This window comes from Schistocerca nitens, chromosome 1, assembly GCF_023898315.1.
Source record: "Schistocerca nitens isolate TAMUIC-IGC-003100 chromosome 1, iqSchNite1.1, whole genome shotgun sequence".
In the NCBI taxonomy this organism is placed as follows: domain Eukaryota; kingdom Metazoa; phylum Arthropoda; class Insecta; order Orthoptera; family Acrididae; genus Schistocerca; species Schistocerca nitens.
The window spans coordinates 218,685,408-218,708,551 of record NC_064614.1 but is presented as its reverse complement, the minus strand read 5'-3'; the positions used below and the strand labels follow the sequence as shown (position 1 = coordinate 218,708,551).

Genomic DNA, 23,144 nt, shown 5'->3' with positions numbered 1-23,144 from the left:
GAGCACATAGAGGGCGCCACCACTTGTCACATGCAGTCAACAATGAACCTATCTGTGACTAATATCATTACTCTTGATCAAAGGTAATCGATTGTCACTCGTTGGTACAAAGTCGACTGCCATATCTTATCTAACATTAATCCTTCTCCTTTTTTGTTAAAATTATTGTAGTTTTTATAAATCTCTATGATTTCTCTGTATGTACATCCATAATAATGCAATCTCCTCATTAAATTTTATTCCATGATCGGCATCTTCAAAAACACGTCCGCTACAGTCAATTTTTTCAGTTTGTCCAGACGACAGTTCCTTTTGTGTTTGGTTAGGTGGGTATTAACACTTCTTTTCATTGTTCCAATATAAACCTTCCCACAACTACACGGAATTTTATACACCCCAGAGATTGCAAAAGGGTGTCGCGCGTCTTTTGCTGATCTTAAACATTCACTGATCTTTTGGTGGGTCTGAAGATTGTTTCAACTCGAAACTTGGCCAGAACTTTCCCAATATGGTCCATAATATTGTAGATAAATGGAAGAAAAGCTTTCACAGCCAACGGTTGTTGTTGCTGTTGGACACTTTTCTTCTGGGATGGAGTGCTTGATCTATCTCATCAACAGTGTATCCATATTTTCTTTTTTTTTAAGCTGTTTGTAAATGATTTAGTTCCTCTTGCAAATAATTTAACTCAAAGATTTTATTAGCCCTGTCCACCAATGTTTTAATAACAGCTCTCTTCTGCCTGGGATGAGGGTTCAAATCCGTATGGAGGTAGTGATCACTATGTCTATCTTTCCTATGTACCTAATGAGTGACCTAAAGTCCCATCTGCCTGTTTAATTACTGAAACATCCAAAAAAATTAAGCTGCCCATTACTCTCTGTCTCCATAGTAAATTGTATCTGTGGATTAATACTATTTAAATGCTCCAAGAAACCATTCAATCCCTCTTCACCATGATTCCATGTCACAAAAGTGTCATCCACCTGCCAATACAACTTCAGAGGACTTATTGGCTGACTACAGTGCCTGCTGTTAAAAAATTCCATAAAAGAGTAGCAACAAGGCTCCCCATTGTCACTCCTCCAATTTGTTCATAGAACTCATTACTGTACTGAAAATGAGTCGTGGATAGGCACTGTTGAAACAAGGCTACTATATCAGTGGGAAACATATCAGATATGTAAGAAAGAGCTTCGGTAATTGGAACCATGGTGAACAGGGATACCACATCAAAACTGACAAGGAAATCACTTGGGCTGTTAGTAATCTCCTCCAATTTTTCAATAAACTGCATAGAATTTTTAATATGATGATCAGTTTTTCCAGTATATGGTTGTAATGAGGAGGCAAAAATGCTAGACAATTATTGGGTAGGGAATCCTATAGCATTTACTTTGAGTCTCAGTGGGACATTAGGCTTAAGAACCTTACGTAGCCCATATAATGTAGGAGGGTAAGCTTCATTTTGCAAAGATATTTTTTATCCTCTGTAGGAATGGAAGACTTTTTTATTAAATAATTGGTAGCTGTTAATACTTCCGTTGCAGGATCCTTATAACTGATAGGATCCAAGAGGTCACTGATCTTCCTGTGGTAGTCTTTACTCTTCAACACAATGGTAGCATTACCCTTATCAGCAGTAAGTACGATAACATTTTTATCAGCATTAACCTCATGTAATGCCTTCTTTTCTCCTTGAGACACGTTACTGCTGGGTGGCTTAGCTTAACGTAGCATCCTGGCTGTTACCATCCAAACGTTGTCAGCAGGATGTGATGGTAACAGACAAATCCCTGCATCTATATTAGCTACAATAGCCTCAGTGGAGTAATTGCAAAATTTCCTTCTTCGAGAGGACAGAAATTTCTTCCTTAGATAATTCTCTTCTGGACAAATTAGTAACCATATGGGAATTGTCTGTAACTAGTGTTTCCTGTCCACCCTTTTGTAAATTACCAAATTACTACTTCTGCCTATTAGAAGACACTTCCACTCTAAGTTCCATAATTCCAAATTTTAGCCTATCCAACTTATTCCAATAACAAAACTGCATTGTATTGCTAAAAAATAAATGGGAATTTAACAGAATTACTGACAGTCCTCGATGTGTTTGGTGACTCGGCTCCCGTAGCATCACTAGTTCCATATGTAAATATGTATAGTTAACTTGTTCTGAATGAAACAATCCTTTCACCTTCAGAAACTCCTGAACTGTCCTGGTGTCACAACAACACAGCAAAAAAGTGAGCATGCAAAGCTCTCCAGTCGTCATACAATAACAGACATACCCTCTCGGGTTGATAGAATATTATTGTACTTTCTGCTGATAAGGGGAATGCTACCATTGTGTCGAAGAGTAAAGACTACAAGAAGAAGATCAGTGACCTCTTGGATCCTACCACTTATAAAAAATTGCAAAAGGATCCTGCATCGGAAGTGTTAACAGCCACCAATCATCTAATAAAAAAGTCTTCCATTCCTACAGAGGATAAAAAATATCTTTTCAAAAGGAAGCTTACCCTCCTGGATTATACGGGCTACTTAAGATTCTTAAGCCTAATGTTCTACTAAGACTGAAAGTGAATGCTATTGCATTCCCTACTCACAGAAAAACTGATCATCATATTAAAAATTCTATGCACTTTATCGAGAAGTTGAAGGGAATTACTGACAGCCGAGGTGATACACTTGCCAGTTTTGATGTGGTATCCCTGATCATCATGATTCCAATTAACAGAGCTCTTCTTTACGTAGCTCATGTTTCCCACTTGTTTCAACATTGCCTATCCATGACGTATTTTCAGTGCAGTAATGGGTTCTATGAACACATTGAAGGAGCAACATTGAGGTACCCTCCAAGTCCAGCAGTTGCTAATCTTTTTGTGGAATTTTTTGAACAATAGGTGCTGCAGTCAGCCAATAAAAGTCCACTGAAGTTATATTGGTAGGTGAATGACACTTTTGTGATATGGAATCATGGTGAAGAGGAGTTGAATGGTTTCTTGGAGCATTTCAATAGTAATTAATCAACAGATACAATTTACTATAGAGACAGAGAGTAATGGATGTCTTAATTTTTTGGATGTTACAGTAATTAAACAGGCAGATGGGACTTTAGGTCACTCATAAGGTACGTAGGAAAGATAGACATACTGATCGTTACCTTCATACGGATTTGAACCTTCACCCTGGCAGAAGAGAGCTGTTATTAAAACATTGCATATGCCATTGATGAGATAGATCAAGCACTCCATTCCAGAAGAACAGTGTCCGAAAACATACAACAGCAACAACAGTCCTCGGCTGGGAGAGTTTTTATTCCATTTATTCACAATATTATGGACCATAGTGGGAAAGTTCTGGCCAAGTTTCGAGTTGAAACAATCTTCAGACCCACCAAAAGATCAGTGAATGTTTAAGATTGGCAAAAGACCCATGATATCCTTTTGCAACACACACACACACACACACACACACACACACACACACACACACACACACACACACCAAAAAAAGGGGTGGTAGCACACCTGACGCACAAACGACCACCAACTCCAGCATTTCGGGCTGAAATGCAACATCACATGGGTTTCGAGCAGCGATCTGGAGAGGGTTAGGAAGGGAAGGGGAGGAGAGGAGGGGAGGGGATAGTAGTGGAGAGAGAGACAAACACTGTCTGGTGGAGTGTGCAGGGACTAGACTGCGAATAGATGCAGCACCATGAGGTTCTGGGGCAGGAGAGGAGAGGAGAGGAGAGGAGCGAGTGAAGACTGGCATGCTTTGGCAGAGGGCTGCAAATAAACGGGGTGGGAGATGAGAATGGGGAGGAGATGATAGGACAGAGGGGGTGGAAACTGTTGGGTGGAGGGTCTGGGGCAGTATGTTACCATAGATTGAAACCGGGATAATTATGGGAGCAGAGAATTTGTTGTAAGGATAACTCCCATCTGTGTGCAGTTCAGAAAAGCTGCTCGTGGAGTTAAGGATCCAGATGGCTTGGGCAGTGAAGCAGCCATTTAAATCAAGTGTGTTTATGTAATTACATTAGTGTGAGACAGCACGTGATGAGTGGTGGTGTCCCCTGTGCACTATATATAAACAGGACCTCCACGGCCAAGCAGCCAGTCGTTGGCTCACCTCAGGACGAAGAACTTCTACTGTTCGACCATGACCTTTTAGCCTGAAAGTTTTAATTAATGCAGACGCTGACCATGAAAGTCTACACATTCTGTGTCTCCTTTCTTCAAAGGGGTTTTTAATTTCCCTGTTGTTGGAATCTGTCTTACCTCCTAACAAAAAATGATCAATTAGTGATACCATCAGAAAAAGAAGAAGAAGAAGAAGAGGAGGAGGAGGAGGATTGAAATTAGATGAGTTGTGGGCTTTAGTGCTAAATAAAACAAATAGTGCCAACTCTTTCCCACTGCAAGCTCCATAACCTATGTCAATGTGACTCTGCAGTCTTAGGCAGCAGTCTGATGATGTCACGAACTAACTATTGCATGGAAACATGTGATCAGTTCAGCTTGCTGAGCTTGTTTGAGATGGATCTGCTTTCTGAGTTGTTAAAGTCTTCACCATTGGAAGGCTCAATGTTGGACAGAGAATTATGCAGTAGACCGTGGCCTTATTCACATAAAACAAATATCACCATAAACACAAATACTGGCTATGAAAGCCTGCATATTTAGTTGTGTTATCCAAGGGTTTCTATTGGCTCTTGTCTTTCGCCCTATGTGCTCCTCTACTGCCTTTACCATTTCTTCTCAGTGCTACCAATTTGTATTCTGTTGTATTTTATTCCTTTTTGTCAGTTGTTGCCTAATGCTTCTTTTGAAATTCTCAGCATTTTCTGCATCTTTCAGTGTATCCATGTTTCATCCCCTTAACTTTCTGTCTTTCTGTCAGTTTTGATTTGCAGTTCATAACCCATAAATAATGTTCATGTTCCAAATCTGCCCTCAAAACATTTTGCAGTTAAAAATCTGGTTCCAAAATCTTTGTCTTACTATTGTATAACCTGTCTGACTCTTCTAGTGTTCTCTGGCCTCTTTTCCACATACCTCATGTGCAACTTTTTTGTGATTCTTAAACCAAGTGGTGGCAACAATTAAATTGTGCTCTGTGAAAAATTCTGTAGGTGGCTTCTTCTTTCATTCATTTCTCCCAGTCTTTGTTTGCCTTTTTTCCTTTCTGTGCCTTTTCTGCTATCGAATTCCAGTCCACCATCACAAGTGAAATTTTCACTTCACTTAACTAACCAAATAATTTCTCTTATCTCATCAGACATTGTTTCAGTCTCTTCCCGTCAACAGATAGCAGTCAGAGTCCCTCCTTTGTGGTCTCATATTACCATCCATCTGATTGAACCCAGGATCATATTGTGAGCCACACAAAAATTGCATTTACTATTGGGTCATGCCAGCTCACCTAGATCTCCCTGCTTTATCAGTTGGGATTTCATTGAAATTTTATGTCAACATTCTCAAATGTTCCCAATGAACTTTGGTAAAGTTTAACGTACAACAAAGCAATACTGGCTGTGATTTAGTCACTTGTTCGACTCCATGCACTACTTTGTGCAGAGAAAGTTCATATTTCTGGCAAATTTGAGCCGCCATGCCTCAAGCAATATTGTGTTGAAGGAAATCAAATTTGGTCACCTTGTACAACCTTATGCTTTCTCTTAAGAGTAATAATGGAAAGAATTTTGTGAGCCAAATTCAGCCAAAAAAAAATTAGGCAGAATCGAGTGAAACTTGGCACGTAGCAACCTAACAACACAAGGTTCTCGAACATAACATTTCGATTATGTATCACTTTCTAATACTGAATAAATTAGTGTGAAGTTGAAGATTTTGTGAAAAGGTAAAAAATCCGGTATTCTTGACTTGATTTTGCAAAAAGCTGTGTTCTAAAAAGCTCTTCAAACTGGGCTCATTAGAAAAACCATGGTTTTAACCACAAAAAAAGTGTATTTGGTTATCCAATTTGTGCTAACAATGCTAGATAATATGAATCAAAGTTGGTTGCAAAAATCACAGCATGAAAAAATAGCGAACTTTGTATACTTGTATCTCATATAGGAAACAGATGCTTAACATGGAACTTAATAGGCAATAGCTTAGTAGCAGGAGGATTCGGAATACAAAATTACATTCACCTGCCATTTTTCAATAGTCTATAAAGCGAATTGATTTTTGCGAAAAGGTGAAAATAGCATATATTCAACACTTCTTTTACAACGGTGGTTTTCTGTTAAAGTTTCAGAGTCACTCTCATTTGAAACAGTGTGTTTTAAGCCCTCCCCAGAACAATGTGTTTAATTTCCAACATGTGCTAACAATGCTACATGGATTGAGGCAAAGTAGCCAGAAAAATTAAGCTGAGATTAAAGTTTTAACTTTGATTTCTTATACTTCGTTGATAAAGGCATCATAAACATGACATGTTGGACACAACAATGTAGCAACATAAATTTTTTTAGTATAAAATATCATTCACATACTGTTTTCAAAATTTCTGCAAAATCAGTTGAAAATTAATTTTCATAAAAATTGCAGAAATAGATCACATTCAATCTATTTTTAGAAAATGAGTTTTCCATAATTGACTACAGACTAAACACAGTTTGAAAGAACATATTTTCAAGCATCCAGAAATCACATGTGATCTTCCAGTACCTGAAAATTACCGTCAGATGTGAAGGAACGTACTGTGGCTGTAGGCTACATTGCAGCAACCATTTGTCCACGATTTGTTGCTTGTGGCTTTTGTTTTTAAGCTGACAAATAATATCTCACTTTATGGCATTGGTCCTTGGTGACATTATCACTACCGGTTCAGGAACATGAACTGGGAACTCTGTCGTCACAGTTGGGTATCTTATACAAGGTTCTCAAGCCTTTAATTTCGTTTGTTTCTTAATTTAAGTTCCAAAGTCTGCTTACAAACCCATTTTGTAAGTATCTTATCTTGGATTCTCAGACATGTAGACGCATAGGCGGCAAGCAAATGGATCCGAAATTCACATTTTCTTCGCGCTGTGGTTTTCACTCCCATTATTGACTCAGATTATCTAAGTGTTAGTTTGCGTTGGGTAATAAAATACATTTTTTGTGGTTGAAACTATGGTATTTCTAATTTGTCCAGTTTGGAGAGTTTTGTAGTACATAGTTTTTTGCAAAATCTTCAACTTCGCACTTCATTTATTCAGTATTGCATAGTGGCACATAAATGTTGTTTGGTGTATTGGTTACTACATATCAGGTTTCAGGTTCGTCATACCTTTAATCCCTGAGACCACAAACTTTGAAATTTTTTTGGGCACCGTTTTTTTTTCTTTTCTCTCTTTTTTTTCATTTTGCGAAAATTTTCTGGCTGAATGTGTCTCATAAAATTCTTTTCATTATTATTGTTAAGAGAACATATTGTCACGTAGAAGAAGGTGTAACTAGATGAATGATGAACACTAACTTCACTTAACGAGGATTTTATTCAGCACTTGCACATACAAGAACCTGGAGCGAAATGCCTCCTGCCAGAACACATACAGTATATATACAGCTACAGAACATTCCAGTACAATGATTCTTGATATTTGTGGATACTTCTAGAATGTAAGCGAATAGAATATAGAAATCAATATTGTACAGTCCAGGTAAGTTTTGAACTCACGACCCACCATGCAACAGTTTAGTATCATAACAACTAAACCACGGTGGTACGCAGCTTTTTCTGCGACATTGCTCCCTCCTTAAGAGAATGGCGTCTCGGTGTTATGTCAACTTAGTCCGGGAATAAGTCATCAGTCCTCCATACTCCAACTCCCGATGACTGGCGTTCACCCTGGCGATGATCTTCTTAGAACTTCGTTTACCGCTACACTCTTTGTCACCTTTCTGCTTATTGCCTGTCGCTGGAGCTTCGAATTTACCGTGGGTTGCAGGCTTCATTCGAAGGACATGGACCGTATCTCTGATCTTCTGTCGTCTTGTGTCAGGGTCGAAATGTTCAACTTCATAAGTAACATCAGACAACTGTCTTACAACCTTATAAGGTACAAAGTAGCACCTGAGGAGCTTCTCAGACAGACCAACCAACCGAACAGGAGTGAAGATCCAGACAGGTTACCAGGCTGGTAGACAACAGGGCGGTGGCTCGCCTCATACCTTTGGCGTTCGTTTTCTTGAGCCTGCAGCGTGCGGAGTCGAGCTAACTGCCTAGCTTCCTCAGCTCTGGTTAACATCTGACTGATGTAGTCAATGTTGTCCAAGTCATCAGGATGTAACAGAAATAGTGTTCATTGTTGTAGTCGCCTCACACCCATGCACCAGGAAAATGGCATAAATCCTGCGGTGTCTTGTTTGGCGGTGTTGAAGGCGTTGGTTTTAGTAAGCCTGTTAGTTTGTGGATGGTAGGCAGTCATCATGTGATGAGTAATGTTGCACTGATGGTTTATCTCTGTCGGAAGATTCAATTGAAAAACTTTCCTACGAACCGTAATTAACGACCTTGGGGCACCGTGTTTTAATACAATGTCTTCCACGATGAGTTTGGCTACCTCGGATGCTTCAGCTCTTTTCACGGCTTTTGTAATGGCATAGCTTGTCCGATAATCAGTGCAAACAATAATCCATTTATTGCCACTAGCAGGCATTGGAAATTGTCCGAGGAGTTCAGTCCCAACATGCTGGAAAGGCGTTTTGGCTGGTGGAATTGGTATGAGTCGGCCAGGTGGTTTCTGAGGAGCTGCCTTCCTCCTCTGGCACTCTCGACTGTGCGACACGTAGTGATGGACACTCCTAAATAAACCTGGCCAGAAAAATCTCTTGCGGATTCTATCGTATGTCTTAAGAAATCCTAAATGTCCAGCCTCGGGTGTGTCATGGAATTTCTATAGAACATCTAAACACATGTGTTTAGGAATCACCCTCTGCAAACGGATCAAAGTTTTTCATGCAGAGTAATCCATTAACTACCTTATATTGTCCTTTCACATCCTCTGACCAATTTAAGGCAAGCATAGTTTGAGATATCTTGGTGTCCTCCTCCTGCTCAGCAGAGATCCTGGAGTGCAGCGAGATAGTCACTATCTTCATCAAAGTCTTGATGGTCTTGCACAGGGTTTCTTGAGAGACAGTCGGCATCTTGGTGTCTTCTTCCACTTTTGTACACTATGGTAATGTCATACTCTTGAAGATGTAATGCCCACCTGGCGAGTCATCCTGTTGGATGCTTAAGACCTGTCAGCCAACAACTGTGAATGGCCTTCCATAGAGATACTGTTGAAATTTGCACATGGCCCAGATCATAGCAAGACATTCTCTTTCTGTAGTTGAGTAGTTTCTCTCGGCTTGTGTAAATGTCCTAGAAGCATAGGCTATAACCTTCTCTTTTCCATCCGAAATTTGCACCAGAACAGCACCGATCTCATACCCGCTGGCATCTGTGTGTAGTTCTGTACGTGCCCTCTCATCATACAGACCAAGTACAGGATCAGTTATCAGAGCTTTTCGCAGCACATCAAAAGGATCTTGTTGAGCATCAGCTTTTAACAACTCTTGGAGTGGCCTGGCTTTGATACAAATGTCTTTGATAAAATGACGGTAATAAGAACATAATCCGAGGAAGCTCCTCACACCTCTGATACTTTTAGGAATAGGAAATTCCATTATATATCTCACCTTTTCTGGATCTGGCCACTCACCTTTGTTTGACACAAGGTGTCGATTAAGTTTTAGTCCACCTTGTTGGAGACACTTAAGAACAGCCCTCAGTCTTATATATGTTAATCAAATGTCTCTGAGAACACTATAATGTCATCTAAATAACAAAGACACATCGCCCACTTGAGGTGCCTTAGAAGATTATCCATCATCTGTTCAAAAGTTGCTGGTGCATTACACAAACCAAACTGCATTACCTTAAACTTATACACACCCTCAGGGGTGATGAATGCAGTTTTCTCACGATCAGCCTCATCTACTTCGATTTGCCAGTATCCCGAGTACCTGTCCATGGTTAAGAAAAACTTAGACCCCATCAGAAAATCTAGTGTATCATCAATTCGTGGAAGAGGGTGAACATCCTTTTTAGTTATTTTATTAAGCTTACTGTAATCAACACAAAAGCGCCAACTGCCATCCTTCTTCCTGACGAGGACTACTGGTGATGACCATGGGCTCTGCAAAGGCTGGATGATATCATTCTTCATCATTTTCTCTACCTCGACGTGAATTATTCAATGTTCTGTTGCTGACACACGGTATGCTCTGTGGCTTATTGGTTGATGGTCTCCAGTGCTTCACCGTTGATTTGTCTAATTTGCTCTCCACCTGTGGATTGAATCATTCAGAGAACTCTTGAAGAATGGCAAGTATCTTCTGCTGTTGTTCGTTAGTGAGATCTGGTGATAGTTGAGCTAGAAGAAGGGCATAACATAATCAAAGAAGTGGTTCAGGAGAGACTAATGTTCTTTCTGCTCCATTTATGCAAAGTTGCAAAATTTATACCCACAATCGTCATTATTGTGGTCCAGACGATGTGCAACCCCCACAATTCTGCTATATGACTGAAGAAAAAAACGAGTAGAATGAACAAAACTAAAGTATGTAGTATAAGAACAGTAAAAACATAGGAGATTCAGTCCAAGTTAGATAATTCAGAGTCATTATGTATTTTAACAACATTATCCAGGTGTACACTTTGGTTGTGTTGACATCTGCTCCTCTTTTTCAAGGATATAATGTATGGAAGGACGATGGTTCAATCCTGCGTCCAGCCATCCTGATTTAGGTTTTCCATGATTGCCCTAAATCGCTCCAGGCAAATGCTGGGATGGTTCATTTCAAAGGGCACGGCCGACTTCCTTCCCCATCCTTCCCTAATCCTATGAGACCGATAACCTCGCTGTTTGGTCTCTTCCCCCAAACAACCAACCAACCAACGGTATCCCAAAGTGAGCGGTGGCTGACGTCTCACAAACAACAAATTTAACGTAGTCTTCTTGTTAAGCAATTATGGTAGTGCATTTTTAACTGAATTCTCCTCATTGCTCATTGCCCTATTTTAAAATAGATTGGAAGAAATTTCTGCAGTGTGATGTATGTTAAAAAAAGTGTTGTTGTTAATCAAGACCTGAAATACAATGATTAATTCTCTCTCTGTCTCTCTCTCTCTCTCTCTCTCTCTCTCTCTCTCTCTGTCCACTTTGCTATGGCAGTGTCCTGTTGGTCAACTTTCATTCAACTCAAAATGTATCATTAAAGTGATGTTTAACGTACGTACTTTTTACATGATTGGTCAACAGTAACAAATTTGATATCTCTGATATGTTTGCAGTCGTACAATGACCTTAGAGCTGCGCACAATGAACTTGAAAGCAAACTGCACACACAGAGTACAGCACTTATCGCTCTGCAACAACATAATAAGCAGCTTACTGCTCTTGTTGAAGTACAGGAAAAAGATGTGAATGAGTACAAGGACAAGACTGAAAGAATAGAAGGTACGGCATTAAGTTGAACTATTTCTATACAATATTGTCAGTTATATTAATTATAGTTGTGTAGGTCACTTGTGAAGTGCTGCTGGGTTTGTATAACATATTACTGTTTTATAAGTGAAATAATCATTTCGTGAGTAATCAAGGAGTTCCTACAGGTAATTTTGTTAAGACAGATCAGTACATTTAATTTTGATTTGAAACTTATAATTATGTGCAAAACATATTTATGCTGCTGATATATTAACTTGTACATAATCTGTTTACATTAATAGATCCTTAACATTATTTATAATCCATAAAGACTCAGTACTTTCAAAATGTAGTTCTGCTCTTTCAAGCGCACTCTAGACCTTACTCAGTTGAATCTAGATTTAAAAAATAATAACCGTCATTCTCCCTTAAGATGTAGGAAACAAAAGAAAATAAAAACTTTGTTTGTTCACCACGCCAAAACTAAATCAGAAATGTGATTTATTCATGACCAAGGAATGTGATCCAGTACTACAGTGTCAACTTATTTCTGTAGGGTAAAGGCTCAAATACTCCATCCAGCCATCCGGATTCAGGTATCTTTTGCTTCTTATTTATCATTTAAGTTGAATAATGGGATTGCATACCTTCCACATGGTATTGGTTTCAGTCACTGGAGTTTGTGTTTGTAAAACCATGACTCCTCCATCAAACCAATCTGGCGTGGGTGACCCTGCCAGTAGCTACGCTACCGCCGGCACAGATCTCGACTTCGTCAGAGCGTGCAAACCCTCCTGCCCGGCACTGAAGGTGCCTACGATAAGGCGGTGTCTCCTGGGAGGGAGACCTTCATATAGAATCTGAGCTGTCATTAATTTTTCATACATTCTCACTTTAATAATAATCTTGGAGTTGAAGCTCTTTTTCCCTTGTTTGTTTTAACAACACATATGTTTCTGGATGGGGTACTCCTCTAGCGAAACACATTTTTGTTTTTTATCCCATACATGTTTCACTGCAGTTGCAGCATTTTCAGTGGGCTTTTATTTTATGGCTTGTTACCACATAGTGTGGTTCTCCTGATGTGTTACGTTTTTACAGTGACTGATTTCTTTCACAGTTTGTCGTGTTTTCTTTAGTCCTCATCTTCTTCACTGTGTTATTGAGCTGTCACTGTTACTGTTCCACTGTTTACCAGCTGTAAAGGCAAGGTAAACAGCTGGTGAGCAGTGAAACAGTGACAGTGACAGCTCAATAACACAGTGAAGAAGATGAGGAATACAGAAAACACGGCAAACTGTGAAAGAAATCAGTCACTGTAAAAATGTAACACATCAGGAAAACCACACCATGTGGTAAAGAGCCACGAAACAAAAGCCCACTGCGGATGCTGCAATGCAGTGAAACGTGTTTGGGATAAAAAACAAAATTGTGTTTTGCTAAAGGCAGACCCCATCTGTAAACATATGAAACAGTCACTGCAGGCAGCTTCTGTAGAAATGAATGAACAACAAATTATGACTAAAGCTGATCTTCCACACTTCCTCCTTGTATGTTATTCACATACCGTTTTTATTCAGGACCTCAAATGAAGCATTTACATAACTTCACACTGCACACTGTCAGCTGTCTACGTACTGGGAAAATCGAGGTATGTTCAATACAAACATGAGAGCTATGCAGAATTAATAACCATGTGTTCTGACAAATTGTAAAAGAAGTGGCGCACCAGAATATGAAATACCATTGTGAACCCTAGATAGGGATGCATTACCTGTACGGACATTATGTTTATTTCTTGTATAGTGGTTGTGAGTTTCACAATTTCTATCAAATTCATCTTAAAATGATTTACTTGTACTATTACGAAATAAGTATATTATCATTAAAGTGTAATGATTCCGAGCTTTTGCTGCAAGATTTTCATCAGTCTTAAGGAATATTCTTCTACAGTACAAAACTGTTTTGTCCTTAGCTACATTTCCCCAGAAGATTATGACATTTGACAGTATTGAGTGAAAGTGTGCAAAATATGTTAGCAATCCCATGTGCAGCTCAACACAGTGAGATTTTTAAGTGCAAAGCAGACAATAGTGAGCTATTTGGTTAAATTATTGACATATTTGTGCCACTTTAGTTTATTATCTATCTGGATGCTATGTTAAGCATGGAGCCTCATCCAGGGTATGCCCATAGATCTCTGCTTGTGGTATCTGTAAATTGTTTCACTGATTGCCTTAGTCATTATCAGAGATAAAACGAACTACTAAATCATTATGGTTTGAGGGGGGGCAGTGCACAAATGGTTTCATTCATACTTAACTGGAAGAATGCAGAAAGTTGAAATAAGTGGTTCATGTAATGTTAAAACAACAGCTGATTCCTCAAACTGGGGGGCTATCAAGTACGGGGTCCCACAGGGTTCGGTCTTAGGTCCTTTACTGTTCTTGATATGCATTAATGACTTCCCATTCCACATCGATGAAGATGCAAAGTTAGTTGTTTTTGCTGATGATACAAGTATAGTAATAACATCCAAAAACCAAGAACTAAGTGATGTAATTGTAAATGATGTTTTTCACAAAATTATTCAGTGGTTCTCAGCAAACGGACTCTCTTTAAATTTTGATAAAACACAGTATATACAGTTCCGTACAGTAAATGGCACAACTCCAGTAATAAATATAGACTTTGAACAGAAGTCTGTAGCTAAGGTAGAATTTTCAAAATTTTTAGGTGTGTCCATTGATGAGAGGTTAAACTGGAAGCAACACATTGATGGTCTGCTGAAACGTCTGAGTTCAGCTACGTATGCTATTAGGGTTATTGCAAATTTTGGTGATAAGAATCTCAGTAAATTAGCTTACTATGCCTACTTTCATTCACTGCTTTCGTATGGCATCATATTCTGGGATAATTCATCGTTGAGTAGAAAAGTATTCATTGCTCAAAAACGTGTAATCAGAATAATTGCTGGAGCCCACCCACGGTCATCCTGCAGACATCTATGTAAGGATCTAGGGATCCTCACAGTAACCTCACAGTATATATATTCACTTATGAAATTTGTTGTTAATAATCCAGTCCAGTTCAAAAGTAATAGCAGTGTGCATAGCTATAACACCAGGAGAAAGGATGATCATCACTATGCAGGGTTAACTCTGACTTTTCACAGAAAGGGGTAAATTATGCTGCCACAAAAGTCTTTGGTCACCTACCAAACAGCATCAAAAGCCTGACAGATAGCCAACCAACATTTAAAAATAAATTAAAAGAATTTCTAGATGACAACTCCTTCTACTCATTGGCTGAATTTTTAGATATAAATTAAGGGGGGAGGGGGGGGGGAAACAAACAAACTAACTAACTTAAACATTAGTGTCATGCAATATTTTGTATAATGTAGCCTAATATCTTGTACAGACATCTTTTATTAACCGACACGTTCCACATCATTACGAAGTGTCGTATTCATGATCTATGGAACAAGTATTAATCTAATCTAATCTAATCAAAAGCTACTAACTGATATCCTCCCTTTAAGTAACAGGAACTGTATTTAGAATTGTTGTATAATAGTATTCAGCATTACTTTTTTCTCCTGGCTGCTTCTGTGTACTGACATTGGGGCCATTCTGTGCCAAGTTGTATAATTCCGGAAAAATTTCCCATATGACTATAATGGATTTTGTGGAAATTCTGTGTGAACATTCACATGTTCCCAATGAACAATAGCAAAATTTCACTTTTGCCAGCTTAGTACATGCAGAGATAAAATCATTCATTTGACCCCATAGTGAAGCTTTCATCAGTACATCTCAGAGTTTTCAGCAACTTTTGAGTCATATTATCTCTGGCAATATGTTATTGAAAGAAACTAGACTAGGCCATAATGAACAGCTTTTGGCACTCTCTTACGTGGAGTAATTAAAGAAATTGGTAGCAACTTTTACATGGATAAATTGAAGCAAAGTCGGCCAAAAAATAGTTGTTTGAAAAAATGAGAAGTTTAATTTTTATATCTCTGGAGATACGCACTTGATAAACCTAAAACTCTGTGTGCGATAACTTACCATCAATAGGTGTTGGAACATAAAATTCCATTCTCCTACTGCTTGCCAGTAGTTTACAAATTGAGTGCAAAATTAACATTTCTTATAAAAACTAAAAAAAAATTGGTGTTTTCAGCCTAATGCTACAAAAAAATATTTCCTGCACTCTTTTAAACCATTAGAAATACCATTGTCTGAACTACCTAAAAACTAGATTTGATTTTGCAATGCGAGCATATAAGGCTCTACAAAGTAATGACAAGGTTATGATGAAGCAAGCTGGTATATTTTTACTTCCCCTCTTGTTTCGCCATATGCCTCCTTAAAATTAATTTTTTCATTTTTGAATTAATTACCATTAACATACGTGAGTATAATCTGCATTTTCATAAAAGATAAAGGTTGGTCCTCAGTTTTAAAGAGTATAACACCACATCTAATTTTATACTTAGTTTTATGTATGTAATTGATTTTCTAATTTATTTTGAATATTATCTTTCATTATAGGGCAAAATCAGTAATTGTTTTGTAACTTAAATTCTATTGTTGACTTATAAACAAATATTAATTCTGTACTAATTATAAACATTTGGAGGAACAACTAATAGTATTCTTAAAGGATCTATTTGGCTCCGTTTGGAAACAGCCCTTAATTAATCTCAAAGTAATTAACAGTTTTGCCAAAAGTATTGTTACCTTAGGGTGAGCTTTCGCAACAAACTTGAATTTTGTGTGTATGTTTGTGTTTGTTTGTGTGTCTATCGACGTGCCAGCGCTTTCGTTTGGTAAGTCACATCATCTTTGTTTTTAGATATATTTTTCCCACGTGGAATGTTTCCCTCCATTAATATATGTGAATTTCATCATTTAAACAAATAGTTCAGCCTAACTTTTGTAGTAGAAGAAGAAACTACTAAAAAGAACCAATTTTTCGATGTATACAAGTAGTTGAATGAGTAAAGTTTTACTTGTAATTTCTGTAAATTGAACATCCAACAATGTGTAGTTTCAGTACCTATTATTGTGAGGATATGTAAGGGCCCAATTTATAGTCCCGAGACATTCAGTCAATGGTTGAGCTTCAGACGAGGAAACTATGTTGGTTAGATCAACAACAATGCATCCACTTAACTATGAAATAAGTGTTACGCCAGTAGGCCGTGTGTTAAAACAATGACAGTGTCTGTTCCATACGTACTTTATTATTCTAAAAGAACAGTGAACTGTGTGGTTAGGCTTTTACTGCTTGTAGATGTTTAACAGTAAACTATTGTAACAGTATGTAGATGTTCTCCAGCAACCTATTAATGAGGCGTATTGAAAGTTAAACAATAGAGCATTGGCCGTATATAACTGTGTATTATTGCAGGGTTGTGAACAATGAAAGTAAACAATTGTGAAACGCAACTGTGCACCTGTCGGCCACATTATTTACAGTAGTTAGTCTCGGAATTACAAACCCCATTTTTCAGCCAGTGTAGCAGTGCACCAAGGACGATCAACGAAGAAATGAAGCAGGCAAGCGTTATAAGGTGAAGGTACAGTGAAAATCGTCCACATTCAGTTGATACTGAAATTAAATCTGACATTTTCTATTATGTTTTGCAATTGTTTAGTGGCGCCTGGGAGGAAAATAAAATCATAAGTCCTAAGGAATAGGAAGTGAGCTTGAATTAAAAACTTGAAAAACTAAACAAATTAGTATTTTTTTAATGATCTCTAAAGTCTTCAGCTCTATAAAATTGTTTTTGTAAAAAATGAAAAGGCATAAGGAATCCAATAATTTGGATAGTATTCTCTTTTTTGTCTCTCTCTAAATTTGAGGTAATTACGTGGGGTTTCGTAGCATGGCAGTTGGGCTGTATGCAATTTAATGAATGCATGTTACATAATAGTGAAAAATGTCCTGGACCAAAAGCTATAGCATCTACTGTTGCTGGCTGTTCCACATAACATTACCGACAGGAAATTACCATGTTTAGCAATGATATTATGGGAAGGAAAATTGCGACTTACTATTTAGTGGAGATGTTAAGTCTCAGATAGGCACAACAAAACGATTTTCACACTTACAGCTTTCGGCCAGTGGTCTTTGTCAACAATACACACACACACACACACACACACACACACACACACACACACACACACAAGACTGTAGTCTCAGGCAACTGAAACCACACAGCGAGCAGCACCACCAGTGCATGATAGGAGTGGCGACTGAGTGGGGAAAAGGAGGAGGCTGGTGTGGGGAGGGAGAGGTTAGTATGGTGGGGATGGCGACAGTGAATTGCTGCAGGTTGGACGGCGGGCAGGGCAGAGATTGAAAGGTGTGTGTGTGTGTGGGGGGGGGGGGGAGTAGCATAAAAGGAGAGAAATAAATAAAAAGTAATAAAGTAAAATAAAAAAAGACTGTTTGTGGTGATGGAATGACGACTGTGTAGTGCTGGAATGAGAGAAGGGAAGGGGCTGGATGGGTGAGGACAACAACTAACACAGATTGAGGCCAGGAGGGTTACGGGAACGTAGGATGTATTGCAGGGAAAGTTCCCACTTGCTCAGTTCAGAAAAGCTGGTGTTGGTGGGAAGGAACCGTATGTCACAGGCTGTGATGCAGTCATTGAAATGAAGGATATAATGTTTGGCAGCATGTTCAGCAACAGGATGGTCCACTTATTTCTTGCCCGTCCCATACATCCTCCCACTCCAGTCCGGTCACTAAGATCTCCTATGGGGCTACCTTTGAAACCAGTCATGTGTTCTACAAGCTAAGCTGCCACCACTGTGCTGCATTCTTTCTAGGCATGACAACCAACAATCTGTCTGTCCACATGGATGGCCACCGACAAACTGTGGCCAAGAAACAATTGGACCACCCTGTTGCTGAACATGCTGCCAAACATAATATCCTTCATTTCAGTGACTGCTTTACAGCCTGTGCCATATGGTTTCTTCCCACCAACACCAGCTTTTCTGAATTGCACAGGTGGGAACTTCCCCTACAATACATCCTACGCTCCCGTAACCCTTTTGGCCTCAACCTTCGTTAGTTGGTGTCCTCACCCATCCAGCCCCTTCCCTGCTCTCATTCCAGCACTACACAGCTGTCACTCCACCACCACAATCAGTTTTTTGTATTTTATTTTATTATTTTTCTCTCTATTTCTCTCCTTTTATGCTACTCCCCCCCCCCCCCCCCCCCACCTTCCCACCTCACCCCTGCCTGCTGCCCAACCTGCAGCACTTCACTGTCCACCAAGCCCACCATACTATCCCTCCCCCTCCCCACACCAGCCCCCTCCTTTCCCCTACCTAGTTGCTACTTCCATCGTGCACTGGTGGCGCTGCTCGCTGTGTGGTTTCAGTTGCCTGAGACTGCCGTCGTGTGCCATCTTTGGTTTTCCATTGTTTGATTTGTGTTTAGCAAAGGATTCACACAGATTGGGACACTCTGGACAAAGTAGGGACAAAAATTTTGTTTCTGTGATGCCATTGTTGCACGGCCAAACATCTGAATTTGCATCTTGAAGTCCTTAAATTTGATGTAACAGAAGATGAGCTAATTGTCATAATGGATTTTGCTGAAAATTATTCATTTTTCATTCAGGATGCTATTAAAGTTTTCCAGGGAAAATAGACAAGCATCAATCCATCCATATGTCATGGACAGAATGTCCAGTGAAGGAGTCACTGATTTCAAAATTAAATATCTTGAAAACTAAAGGTAATAGATTAGTGTAACAAAAGGTGTTTATTGTGAAAGTTTAAGAATTTTGAATGGAAATTATACAGATGTTTCAAAATAGGTCAAAAAGCTGCTAACAGATGGCACGGTAACTGCAATGCATAGTAACTATAAATATTGCATTGCAGCTCAGTGTGATCAGTTCCACTGTTGAAATATGAAAGGAGGTTGGTTACCAAACGAAGAGGTTGAAATCATGCATTCCATTAAACAATGGGTTTTTCTGGTGCTGTCAACCAGATTCACTTTACACTCATTTTTTTCTGGGTTTTATAAAGGGTGATTAATTATACAATTCATAGAAATGGGTTTGTGTGCCCCATGAGTGTTCTCAAGAACTATTTTGGTTTCCAAATGAAGGAAAATCATGTTCATAACATGTATTAAACAGAAAAACATTGTGTCTGTACACAGACATATTCTTAGCAAGATATTCTGCAGTATTGCCCTGTGATGAGTAGCTTTACACACGATAGGAAAACTGTTCAAACTACACAGCATACAGGGCCATGCGTTAGCAACTTTCCAAACTAGTGGCACTACACTTTTCGTAGCTTTATTGATTTTTCTGAACACATTACAAGAAAAAGTGGAATATGGCGAGTCATTTCATTTTTGATTTTGTGGGAAGTACAGTGAAAACAATGTTTCTGCTGCGTGCAGAGCACAGCTTCCTCACTCTTCACTTTTACAGAATTCTGTAGCAGCAGTGAGGAAAGTTGCTACTCACCATATAGCGGAGATGCTGAGTCGCGATAGGCACAATAAAAAATTCACTATTGCGACTCAGCATCTCCGCTATATGGTGAGTAGCAACTTCCCTTCTCTGGTATTGTTACATTCCATCCTGGATTTTCCATTGTTTGATTTTAACCCTAATTTTACTTCAGTAAGGACTGAATATTTTCATAAGTGATTGCAGGTATTCCTTAAATTTCAGAAACCCTATTCTTAATGCCCTAGGTTCATCGAGTAATTGATTTCTGAGATATCTTCATCAGGCAATACATATGTGCTATTTTGTCTAAAACTGACATAGTGAGATTGTGGCTGTGTACAGTAAATACAGAGAAGAACACAGAAACCAGCCACTATTAATACTGCTATTTATTTAAGTAAATAGCGCCTTAACTGGTTTTGAACTGGCAAGTTCATCATCAGACCGCTGTTCACATGATTTGCAAGATACACTTTACATAATCATCAGTTTTCGATTTTTATTCTTCCACTGTGGCGAAATATTCTTGGTGTGTTGATGCCGTACAGTAGAAAACAGTGTTAGAAGCGCCCTATGTGAACGTAACCGACCTCCAAACGATGAAATACAGAGTAAATAAGTATGTGAGGTTAAGTGTTTATGGTACTTACATCTTAAATTCCACGCGATATTGTTGCGAAGTTGCAGGATTGTATTTTTCAAAGATTCCAAAATATATCCAGCACTTATATAATTTGTACATCACCACATTGTGCAAAGCAACACACACACACACACACACACACACACACACACACACACACACACATTTTGCATAAATAATTTTATTGTCATCCTTTTATTGATACCATTGCATTAACACTGCTGAGTTGTAAATGTATTCACTATTGTCCTTTATTACTGCCTGATGATTAGGTTCCTTTAAGGAATCATCAGGTAAATCTGAATCACTGCAACATTGAATAGTGTTTCAGCATCTTCGGGTGTCACACAACTTATTTCTTTAATACAGCCGTCATTTTCTGCAATACAGTTACAAAATTACGCATAGGCAAATGTGTTTAACTTGCAGTTGTGTACAACTCCCTTAAATATCTAGGTTTAATTGATACAATACCAGTTACGTACTGTGAGTGAAAAAAACTTACCACAGCCTACGAAAGCATTACTGCCTAATGAAGAAATCACATTATGAAAGGTTAAAGAACTAGAATTTTCTTGTGTAGTACATTTTTGATTCTCCAAAAGATTACTAATTTTTTTCCCCTAAAAAAAATGTTGATTCCACAACAGCAGGCTCGAAACTAACAATCACAATAATAGATGAGCACTGTTAAAAATATTGCAACTGTTATATCGACAGTGTGTCTGTAAGGCTATAGGTTAGTCCAAATTTTGGTCATGTCTCTAAAAATACAGTCTTTATTTAGTAACAAAAGGATGTATTTGCACTTGCTGTTATGTCTTTTAACGTTGTAGTACTGCAAAGGGGACCAAAATGATGTAAAAGGCAATATGCTACTGTGACATAAACATTAAAGTGAATTTGTGGATATGCTACACACTATCTCTGGAATGATTTGAGATTGTAGTTCAGTCTTTTTTGCAATCAATAGATTAGTTTCTCTTGACAGTGATGAAGTACGTGTGTTGAAATGGCCAATTTGGTAGACGTGTCGTTATGAGTCTAAACCCCCTTAATATTCTCTCTTTGTGTCTCTGATTTTGTTATTTCATTATGTAATTAGTATGAGAAATATTAAGAATATAATCTGTATGACAGATTAATTTCTCATTGTGATATATAAAGTTTGTCTGGAAAGTAATGTCACTAAGCTAAATTACGTGCACCAATAATGTCAGTATGTCCATAAACATCAGTAAATGGAAATGTCGTGTGGCTAAGGCCTCCCGTCGGGTAGACCGTTCGCCTGGTGCATGTCTTTCGATTTGACGCCACTTCGGCGACCTGCGCGTCGATGGGGATGAAATGATGATGATTAGGACAACGCAACACCCAGTCCCTGGGCGGAGAAAATTTCCGACCCAGCCGGGAATCGAACCCGGGTCCTTGGGATTGACAGTCTGTCACGCTGACCACTCAGCTACCGGGGCGGACATAAACATCAGTGTAATGATGAGAACAGTATAACACATCAATTCTTTAAAATACCATCTACCTGTACTTGCATCACTAAACTGTTGCCAGCAAGGTTTCTAAGTGATGTGGGTATCCTGAAAGGCCCATGTTCCAAAAGTCCTTTAGGGCTCATGTAACAGGAGCATAGTCTCCAAATGGTGTCCTTTCAAGGTGAGCTGGAGAGAAAGATAAATAAATAAATGAATATCAAGGAGCAAGGTCGAAAGAGTAAGGGGGCTGGGGCAGAATTGCTACTTTGTTTTTTGATCAAATAATCCCTTGCCATGAAGGTGGTGTGGCTGCTATCTTGTTGGTACTTTCAGGATCTGGCAATGTGTGTTCTGATGCATACAACGTTTCCCTCCCTCCAAGCTTGTCGAGCACATCCTCATAGAAGGTAGAGCACCAATGTTCTGCTCTGCAGGGACAGTCTCATTGTGGACGATATCACTGACACTGAATAAGACACTCAGCATTACCTTCGCTTTGGATCTGTTTGTGTGCCTTCTTGGGACATGGTGACTGCAAGGTGTGCCACTTGGAGCTCGTCTTCTTGTCGTATTGGAAAACCCATTACAACATTGTTCAGAAAGATAGCGTAATTTATACACAATTCCAGAATTTCTTCACAAATGAACTGTCTGTTCGACTTGTGGTCATCGTTTAATGTTTTGGGTCCAGTTGTTCTCTCACTTTCTTCATATGCGATTGTGTGAATGCATCTAGTATCTGAGCAATCAGATGGACACTCATTCTATGTTTAGTGTTTAAAAGTTAAAGCCCAGGATTCACACTGTCATCACCTTTCAGGGGTATTATGTTGTTGATCTCATACCAGGCTTCCAAAAAGGTCTTGTGCTACTGAAACACCTTCCATTTTGACAGACGTTCTCTCCCAAATGCCTGCCCAGTCACTGGAAATGTTTTCACAGTGAACTTCCTAAGTTTCACACATAATTTAATAGCATAGCATTGTTCAAATTAACGCTGCATTGCAGCTGGAACCT

At 38.8% G+C, this 23,144-nt stretch overlaps 1 protein-coding gene across 4 annotated transcripts in view; it reads left to right on the top strand.

The window, feature by feature from the left end:
- Window positions 1-23,144, top strand: part of LOC126246014 (uncharacterized) — a 297,733-nt gene that overhangs the window by 56,416 nt on the left and 218,173 nt on the right. For all 4 annotated transcript variants that reach the window (XM_049948363.1, XM_049948362.1, XM_049948364.1 and 1 more), the window contains exon 4: window positions 11,347-11,512. In XM_049948363.1, coding sequence (XP_049804320.1) covers window positions 11,347-11,512 — 166 coding nt within the window. The remainder of the gene's footprint in view (window positions 1-11,346; window positions 11,513-23,144) is intronic.